General features: G+C 36.8%; 1 protein-coding gene across 1 annotated transcript; it reads right to left on the bottom strand.

Annotated features, from left to right (window-relative positions):
• Positions 1-1,614: 1,614 nt before the first annotated feature.
• Positions 1,615-8,849, bottom strand: LOC107796004 (ATPase 10, plasma membrane-type). The gene is made up of 21 exons (XM_016618709.2): positions 8,719-8,849; positions 8,454-8,573; positions 7,962-8,060; positions 7,732-7,869; positions 7,515-7,649; positions 7,152-7,331; positions 6,799-7,005; positions 6,505-6,624; positions 6,320-6,439; positions 6,088-6,210; positions 5,589-5,693; positions 5,166-5,310; positions 4,370-4,531; positions 3,974-4,212; positions 3,828-3,860; positions 3,649-3,730; positions 3,088-3,248; positions 2,841-3,014; positions 2,580-2,762; positions 2,317-2,480; positions 1,615-2,029 (listed from the first exon to the last, which is right to left on the bottom strand). The coding sequence occupies exons 1-21, from the start codon at positions 8,827-8,829 to the stop codon at positions 1,933-1,935; spliced, it is 2,898 nt and encodes a 965-aa protein (XP_016474195.2). The 5' UTR covers positions 8,830-8,849; the 3' UTR covers positions 1,615-1,932.
• Between the last annotated feature and the right edge of the window lie 1,746 nt (positions 8,850-10,595).

The raw sequence follows: 10,595 nt of genomic DNA, 5'->3' as shown, positions 1-10,595 counted from the left end.
TCCTGGGTGGTGACACTTGCAGTAAGTGGCATGAGTGAGTCAAATTGATCTTTCAAGGTATCTATTTGTCCTAAATAACTCGCCATATCTTGATTGGTCTTCTGAAGTTGGACTAAATCTGAAAGTACTTTGTATATTCGTTGTATATCGTTCGTATACAAAGCTTTAGCTTTAGTCCAAACTTTATAGCAAGTTGAGTAATTTAGGATCCAAAGAGTTCCATAAAAGATTACATAATTATGCATCAATTCGGGTCCACTTAGTCTTTTCACTAGTGTCAATTTCACTAGCATTTTTAACTAAGTGATCCTCGTATCCCTCTCCCATGAATCACATCTCAACTGAAGAAGACCATGGTGAATAATTATTACTACCTTGTAATTTAACAGTAGCAATAGTGGAAGGATTCGAAATTGAAGAGAAAAATGGTTTAACTTCTTCTATTGTGGATGACTCACCTGTCATTTTGATATTAAATTTCAAGAAGGTAAGGGTACAAAATAATATGGGAAAGAGGACAAAAGTAAGAGCACCATGTAATGAAATAGAAGACTTTGTTGGACAAGAAAGCTTGTAAGAATGGCCCTCACATGTAAAGATAAAGTAATAAAGTATGACTTGAAATAAAGAAAGCTTTATTTTTGAAAAAAGCTTTTCAAAACCAAAGTTTTACTCTTCTGCTTCGAACAAAAAATCTCCTCTATCTAACAGAATAGTTTTCTTTTCCTCTCACCAAAATTACAAGATCTGGCCGGGAAAAGAGCTTATTAATAGAGTCAGATCAGAGGGTAACAAGATCTGACCGTAAACTACTTCGGAGATTTTAGAGAATGTGATGGGTAAGACCGGAATAAATGGTCGACCCTCACGTATCTGAAATAAAAGTCAGAGATGGCCGGAAAAATCCGTCGAAGAAGTGGATGCCGGGAAAAGCAACCGAAAAAGGTGGTCGAAAAAATCCATCGGAGTAGTGACTGCCGGAAAAACAATCGGAAAAAGTATGAGTCTCTACCGAGATCGTAGAGGCTCTGATACCATGTGAATGATGTAAGTGTATTTCACTTCATACTGCAAAAGATAGATTACACCTAGAATATATACTCAAAGCTAAAGACATAATTTCAAGAGTGTATCCCTAAGATCGTGACTTTTGCCCACAATCTTTGACTATACCATCAGACACAATCTAACATACAATCTAATATTGAAATACTCTTTCACAAAATTTAACTCTTAACAAAACTGAAACTAAAATGTTCAAAATGGTTTACATCCATATATCAGTATTCCCTTTTGGATGTTTAAGTTAATGATGTTCTTTGTCTACACGATTAATGATGTCATTGTTATAGCTAAAGTGCATTCAACCTGCAACAACAATAACATAAACATACCAGTATAATCCTACATAGTGGAGTCTGGGGAGGGTAGTATGTACGCAGACCTTACCCCTATTTTGTGGAGATAGAGAGGTTGTGTTTCAATAGACTCTCGGCTCAGGAGAGCATAAGCACCACATTAATGAAAAGAAAAACAAGAAGGGACAACACCGAAAAGCCATATAAAAGCAGCATAAAATAAGAAAACTTTTCTTTCTGAAAATCTGCCAAATGATTACGAAATTTCAGAAACTACTGAATTAGTAAACAGATTAAATGCCCCTTCTTATGGAGCTTTATTATCACAAATTTGATTTGGTTCTAGCTGTCATATAAAGTGGTACAACAAATTAAAAGCAAGACACACCAAGGATTATCTTGACTTCCCTCGTAGAAACCTCAATTAGAAACACCCTCGACATGGTTGGTACATAAGATCATGAACAGCATTGTCTCTTGACATGTCTCTCGTGGAACGCATGAAATAAGATTTACTCTCGAGACAGATGGACAAGTTTGTTATAGGAGGAGATGGGATCTGTTGCTCGCGGATTCAAACTGTATAAGCCGTTTGAATTTTGTTGAAGTCCAGATTCTTAAGTCTTGCTACTGATTCAATATGACCTCTCAATGTATACAACTCTCTGAGCCTGCAAAGATTATATACAGCAAAGAACATTAGTCAAGCAGTGCATTCAACTGTCAGTTTGAAAGCACAACGTCCCAAATAGAGAGAAGGTAAAACTTTACTTGCACCCGGTGTTTATACCAAACCAAGAAATTTAACTTAGTTGTTGAAAATTAACGCGAGACTACATATCACTTAACCATGGCTAAGTGAAAAATGTGTGTATGCAAGACACCCGTCTTTCATTCATTGGTTTGATGTTAACACCAGATGCGGATAAGTTCTGTCAAGACAATGTATATAGGAGACCTGGTTATTTCTGCTCGATGCTTAGCTTGTTCAGCAATCATAGAAGGTCTCTTGCTTTTAGTTTCAAACTCCGGTGATATTACCCCTTGTAGAGTTCTCACATGAACCACCCACTTGGCCTCTCTGTCTTCCTTTCCGTAGTCCTTTTTAGAAGTAAAAGCAGTCTATCCAAACCCAAAAAAAAAGAGAAATGAATGACTGTAAACTAAGAAACCATAGTCTTTTAGTCGAATGACAATGAAATCCAAAAAATTTCCTCTAACCTTCTTATCAAAAAGTAGGTTCCAGGCTTCTCCAGTGAGACCATAACGAACAGCGAATTTAATTATATCTAAGGGAATATAGAAAATAAGACTATATAACCATATGACTCCTGCCCATCCCCAGCCGATGCCACTAATTGACGCGAATTCAATATGTGCATAAACTGCTATCAAGGTAGCAACCTGTACAAATAAATAAAAACATGTTTAAACTCCTAAACAACGAACGGAGTTGGGAGCTATAAATTTGGTACTCCTTACCAGTTGGGCAACCACAAATGCAAACATCAAAAGAAGCCCTGGTCTCTCCATAAATGACCAACTCTGACTGCGCGTAACAAATATTAGCGCCTGGCTAATAATACTGACTTGCAGATATATGGCTGCTGAGATTTCTTCAGTATTTCCACTTATAGATTTTACATGGAAGTGAGTCTACATGTAATAAATAGCTAACTAAGTAATTGAACGAAGTAACTGAAGTTAGAAAAACTAAGAATAATGATACCTCAAAGAGTTGAGTGCTGTCTGCAAGCCAGTAAAACAACACAGTAACTAAAGCAAGATAGGTGCCAATCACAATGCCAGTTGCAAATATCTCGTTAAGCTTCCAACTGTCGGGTCCTGGAGATGGTTTAACGCGATCTTTGGAAATAGTCATGATAGTACCTATCAATAAAGCAGAGAAAAATATGAAAGTCTAAGGAGAAACAGACAGAAGCGAGGAACTATGTGTGGTAATAAGGATTACAACAAGTCCTTCCCGAATAAATTCATATAAGAAAAAAAGGCAGCCCGGTGCACTAAGCTCCCGCTGTGCGTGGAGTCCAGGAAAGGGCCGGACCACAAGGGTCTATTGTACGCAGCCTTACCCTGCATTTCTGCAAGAGGCTGTTTCCACGATTCGAACCCGTGACCTCCTGGTCACATAGCAGCAACTTTACCAGTTACGCCAAGGCTCCCCTTCCCCGAATAAATTCATATAAGATTTTGATTTTGGTGATACCTTAGTTGCCATTCTTGTTGAATATGAACTTCTAAAATAAATAGCCATAAGATAAAACCTTACCATCATTTAGGATTGCAATTATCAGTACCATGAATGGAGGAAAGTCATATTCCCATATTAGTGCCAGAAGCATGAAACCAAGCTGCACACATAAGGTTTATCGCATATGATCATAAAGTTAAGACTAACAGGAACTCGATGCTAAAAATAAAGAAGTTAACAGGAACTCGATGCTCTACCACAATTCGTATGGTTATGGAGACAGCATAAATCTGCATTATTAGGAGTAGCAACGCATTAAATGAAGTTAGAACGGCAAAGATAGCAAATTATAAGATGTAGACAGGTGTATCGAAACACACACAAATAATGGATTTGACTTAACTGTATAATTTTTCATTCTTTGAAATATAGCCCTGCTAGTCAAAACAGCACTGACAATCACACTTAAGCCAGGCTCAGTCAAGACAAGATCAGAAGCGCTCCTAGCAGCATCAGTAGCATCAGCAACTGCTATACCAATATCAGCTTTCTTGAGTGCTGGAGCATCATTTACTCCATCACCAGTCATTCCAACTATGTGCCCGTTCGCTTGCAGGATCTTTACTATCTCATATTTGTGTTCTGTGTATAATATCGGAAAAATAATTGATATGGAACAGAAAATAATTTTGAACAGCTATAGTACTAAAACAAAAGCACAAGGATCGGAGAGGTTATGCTACAACACTGTTTTGAAATTAAGGGGAATTAGGTATAGAACAACATTGTTCGAAATTACCAGGGAATACACCAGCAAAGCCATCTGCTTTTTCAATGAGCTCATCAACTGGTAAAGCTTCATTTTCATCCTTGTCACGACCAAACAATGAAAATGAGGGGTACATATTTGTTCCCATTCCAAGTCGTCGGCCTGTTTCCTTTGCAATGGCCAGCTGGTCACCTGTTCTGGCATAAAACAAGTCAAAATAGAACTCGTTCTACTAGCCGCCTAGCTAGTCTTTTACTTTTCAAAAGGAAAACATGTCATGGACATGAACATTGAAACTTCTTCTAATGTTATTCCTCTATTTCCCTTTTCTTTTTATGTTCTAATCTTTGTTTTAAAACTTTTTCTCCTGTCATCATATTATTGAAGACGTATTTAAGTAAATAAAAGTTTGTTCTCTCTAATTGCTTAAGTTTTTAGATAAGATAGTCACACACTTCAACACAGTAGAGGTCCTGGGTTTGAGTCTCACCGCCACCCAACATCAAAAAGAATTTGCACGTGCTTGGCTCATAAAAAAGAATCAAGCCCGCACGCCCGTGAGGGGCATATTGAGGGCGTAATTTTCTTTTATATGTTCTAATCTTTGTTTTATAACTTTTTCTCCTGTCATCATATACTTCATCGTAAATATCCATGCCTATGCCATTTGTATTCCTCAGAAGAGATTGTAGGAAGTTTGCTAAAAAGAAAGTAAAATGAAATTTGACATGTTTCTGCTTTCCCCAATTAGGTGAACCATGATAAATATGAGAACTAACCATGTTATTATGTGTGCACATTAGCCGATTAATATTAAGTTATATACCTGTAATCATCTTAACGCAAACTCCTAAATTGAGTGCTCTGCGGATGGTCTCAGCACTATCGTGCCTTGGTGGATCAAACAACGGAAGCAATCCACAAAATGCCCAAGGCCCGCCAGGACTCTCCTTCGAATTTTCTGGAATTTCCTACAATACTCATAGCATATAGAAGATATAAGCTTTGTTACAGGAGAATTGTACTGCTAAGAATCAGGAATGTATCATAAAATCCTATACATTGGCTCATGTATCTGGCTAGTTTTGATACAATAAATACAAAGATCAACCTTCCATTTGCCTAATTTGTTTTTGTCAAATGTTTTTACATACTTACTAATCTCCACTTCAATTAACATGACAAACTATAGTAACTATATTCAGTGACTTGTAAGTTGTAATAGTAAATAAACAAGGAAAACCATTACCTGAAAGGCAACAGCTAGAGAGCGCAACCCTCTTTCGGCAAACCTGTCAATGATTGCATGCACTTTTGCAGCTATCTGTTGCTTCTCTTGGCACAAATCCAGTATCTAAGTTTCAGTAGAAAAAACAAACATGAATTAGTGGTAGATATCATATAAGGGCAATAATTACAAAAAATTCTCAAGGACACTGAAACTGGAAAAATGGATCAGGAAGAATCTGAAGCATAAGCAGAAAGGAAACTCATATTATTCACTACAGACATGCATCCATTGGCTGAGAAAAGAGAAAATATGGTCAAATTTTGTTGCTTCTTTCTGCTTTTCTCTAGGCAATTAGTAATAACTCAAAACTGTTTCCCTGCAAACTACTAATAATGTGATTATCAAATATTAGGTGCCAGTTACTTAGGCTAGAGAGATACCGTTGCTTTGAGAAAGGAGGTTAACAAACTGATCATAAGAAACTCAAAAACCTTAATCATTTAAATGACATCAGCACCTGTTCAGGAGCTCCTTTGCTGGCTCGATACCACTTGCCATCTGAATCAATGTAAGTGATTGCAGTCCGTTTATCCACAGGATTGAATGGAAGGAAATGCACTTGCCTGATATTTGCACGCGCCTGCATATACGAATGTAACTATAATTTTTGTCGTAATGCCCTAAGAGCTATTCAAGAAACTCTGTCGCTAAAGAAAATGATGAGGTCCCCAGATGGCATTAGGCTTCACCTCCTTTGGATCAGCAAGCATGTTGATAATTGCTGCATCGATAGCGTCCTGATTTTCCAGTCTTGATGCTCTAGCAGCAAGTAACATAACCATATCTTTGTCCATATCTCTTTGGAACACCTGTTTAGGGAAGGTTTTAATTTAAAAATTCATATGAAGAAAAGTCAAATAAAAAGGTTGTGTACCTCAATAAGATTCCTATCAACAGTGAGGCGATTCAGGGTCAGCGTCCCTGTCTTGTCACTGCAGAGTACATCCATACCCGCCATCTCTTCAATTGCCGTCATCCTTTTTGTTATAGCTCCCTGAAGTTAAAAAGGACAAAAAGCAAAAAAATTACTACATTATACAAGTACAGTCCAAACGCCAAATTAGAGGTTAGCTCTTGAGATCTTTCGGATGAGATGTGATGCATTATTATTTGTCTAGAGAAGATAGGCTAGTTGCATGACATTTTCAGAATATTCACAACTGTGTACCTGTTGAGAGAGTCGATGGGAGCCAATAGCAAGAGTAACTGATAGAACTGTTGGCATAGCTATTGGTATTCCACCAATTAAGAGAACAAGAAGGTTGTTAATTCCAGTCCTATATGAACGACGCTGAACAGCATACATGATAATGATTTCAAGTATCATTCCCACAGCTATTGAGCATATGCAGAAATTTCCAATGGAAGCAAGGACCTACAGGTGAAGCTCGCAAACTTTTAAACCACGAGTAGTGCAGCTTCTATTCTATATCTACTCTCGGCCTCATTCTCAGCATAACATGAAATTATCCAAATTGAAGAATCAAGAAAGAGCTAAGTATCACTGAATTCTTGTCTAACCTTCTGGAAGTGACCACTGACTTCAGTGGAGTCAACGAGATGTGCAGCTTTTCCAAAGAATGAGTTAACTCCAGTGGCGATTACTACAGCTTCTATTTCTCCATGTTTACAAGTGGATCCAGAAAACACTTCATCTCCTGTCTTTTTCGTGACGGGTAGAGATTCCCCAGTAAGAGCTGACTGCAAGAAAACCGTATTCATTAACCATACTTAAAAGGGCAGCCCGGTGCACTAAAATACGCGGGGTCCGGGGAAGGGCCGGACCATAATTAACCATACTTAAGTAACAAAATTAAGTAACAAATTCCATATTCCAATAAACTAAAAGGCTGTCATGGTACTATTTGTCGAATAAGGAATTGCCTGATCAACTTTCAATGGATCTCCTTCGAGCAATCGAGCATCTGCAGGGATGATATCACCGAGCTTTATGCTAATGATGTCTCCTGGCACTAAAATAGCAGCATCTTTTTCTTGCCACCTCCCATCTCTAAGAACCTATATATATATATATATATGCAGAAAGGGGATATTTTACATTTTAATTATTCCGACAAGATCATTGTGACAAGAGCAAAACCTTAGTTCGAGGAGCCAAACGTGCCATTAGAGCTGCTGCAGCATTTCCAGCATTATTTTCCTCTATGAAACTAATTGTTGAATTTATCAACAACAGACAAATAATACCAACAAAATCCTGCCAATCAGGACCTTGCCCCTGAAAATTCATGAACGCAAAAGATACTCCGGTAAAGATCTGTATTACAAACTGATCAACTGCAAACCAATTTGTAGTAAACGTAAACTCACTCCGCCATTAGCTAGTCCAATAGCCATGATTGCTGCTGCTTCCATCACCCAAGACAAAGGATTCCACATGAAACTAAGAAACTTAATAAACTTGTTCTCCTGCATCAATATATCAGTACCACTTTTATGATCTAGAGAGGCATTCAACTTTCAAAGGCCGACCTTAAATCTGAAGTAGAGCATTATTAATTACGTATTACTTTTATTCAATTCTTGGAAAACAAAATGTTTTAAAGCTCGTAACAGTCTATCTTCCGGGGCATACGACGATTCTTTCAGGACATTTACCTACTAGTAAATAATATCACCTGTCTCTACCCATGATGAATGCAATAATGCATTGTTATCCAGAGAAGCAGTTCTCCTCTAAGATTCAGCAATTATCTGATATTATGTACACGTATAAATATGGTGCTCTTGCTTAGTTAATTCTATTGATTCAACACTACAAAAGTTGGTAAGGTATACCATTGTCCTCAGTTAGAAACTTACTCGTTTCTCTTCAAGCTTGTTAGGCCCAAAAATGTTGAGTCGTCGCTCTGCATCTTCAGCTGAAAGTCCTTCCTTTGATGTTATCAATTGTTCGAAAACTTCTTCAAGTGGCAAGTTTTCCTGCAACAAGTCATGTGAATACGATTAATATGGAACTGCTAAAGATGGAAAAAACGCAATGAACGAATTTGTGAGGTTATTTAGGTGTCCATATATCAATGTTAAGAGGCACTACTATTAAATTTGAGTGTTGCACACATCTTACCAGATCAATCCCTTCCTTCATGAAATTTTCAGGACCTAGCAATGGTTTCTCCAGATCTTCAGCCATGTTTACTCTATGGAAACTGAAATTTACAAGTAAATAATACTCCATCTTTTAGGATGAGGAAAAATAAAATTAAAGCATATTGAGAAAAACACTCCATTACAATGTCCAGCATGACTGATCTAAGGCAGGTCGAAATTAAAATAAACTTGATGAGGATATTTAGCTCGTCCATTTGTTCCGATTTATATGGCACTCTTTCTTTCTTAATTTCTATATTTAGAAACTCCTTAACTTTGAACTTCCCATTTTACACCCAATGACATGCTCTTACCGCCATAGAAATGTCATGACATAACCACAAGTTCTAAGGGTACGTGCCAAATATATTTCTTTCTTAAACTGTGCACAATTATATAAAATGAAATAAATATAGTACTTCCTTTCAACAACAACAACAACAACAACAACAACAACAAATGCAATGTACGTAATCCCATAAGTGGGGTTCGGGAGAGTAGGTAGTGTGCACACAGATCTTCCTCCTACTTTTAAGAAGGCAGAGAGGTTATTTTTAGTAGACCCTCGACTCAGGAAAGATGAAAGGAATGGGAGCGTACTTCCTTTCAAAGGAAGAAAATTGGTGCACAATGGATACACACGCACGCGCGCTCGCACACACTAAATCACTTCTCCATAAACTTTGAAGAAAATAATAATAAAAGCTATTTCCAGTGAGAACTTCATGCATATGATTGTAGCTGTAGATGGCAAGGAAACGAAGAAGAATAATACTTAGAAATTTCACAAACCTTGATATGATCACTTACTTTAGAGCAAAAAAGCAGTAGGCTTATTAGACTAGTTTCTGAATCATGAGGTTTATTATTAAAGGAATATTGTCGCTGTTATTATATGCATTGGTATAATTTATTAAGTACATAAATGCTAACCATCTTTCACCACTGAACTTTCAAACCGAATAGTCCACTTTTATTTTTTAAGCCAACGTAACCACCTTTTTTACTCCCGCCTATAATTTAATTTCCTTAGCATTTAAACCTGTCGTGGTCATATTCCCCTTTGCTTTCCATATTTGAAAGTGCTCTTGGAGGTAAATATGCAAAATATAGGCCTAAAGTTTAATTAATATATATTTAATACCGAGTAATATGGTAAGTTATATAAATTCGTATAAGTGCATTCAAATGAGTTTTATAGTGTTGTTATAGTGGATAACGTTTTGTTACTCTATTGTTATAGGGCATAAAATTCAAGCTATTGCAATGTTACAAAAAATAGTTTGGATTTAATAGAATCCCTTTGTTGAAAAATTTAATGATGCTTGTAGAGCGTTAGTAGCCAAACTATAGAGATTTTGTAGATATAATTCTTTATGCTACACATTTTATGGGGATAATAATATATATATCTGGAAATCGAAGGCGATTTGGTCTTTGCTTATGAATGATTTCTTAGACAGAAAACCAACATGGAGGCTGAAACTTTGGCTTTGCTACATAGTTTACAAGTGTCATGCGGAAGCTAACAAATTAAATTTTGGCGATAATTAGGAGTGGCAAAATGGTTAAAAGAAAACAGTTAATCACCCATATTATCCACTAAAATATGGGTTGGATAATGAACTTTTTAAAAACATGTCAAGTATGGATAAGAACCATATTATCCATTTAGAAAATGGATAATCAATGGGTAACCAATGGATAACCAATGAGTCTAACTTTTATATTTGTAAAGCCACAAATAGGGGGTTCCTCAAGTTAGGAAGACTAAGAATTCTCCCAAAAGTGATCATATGCAAGAGGTCATGGATAATATGGTTACCCATATTATCCGCCGGTTAACTCGTTTTT

The sequence above is a fragment of the Nicotiana tabacum genome, chromosome 20, assembly GCF_000715075.1.
Source record: "Nicotiana tabacum cultivar K326 chromosome 20, ASM71507v2, whole genome shotgun sequence".
Classification (NCBI taxonomy): domain Eukaryota; kingdom Viridiplantae; phylum Streptophyta; class Magnoliopsida; order Solanales; family Solanaceae; genus Nicotiana; species Nicotiana tabacum.
Note: the sequence above shows the minus strand (reverse complement) of the source record. Positions and strands in the feature narration are given on the sequence as shown.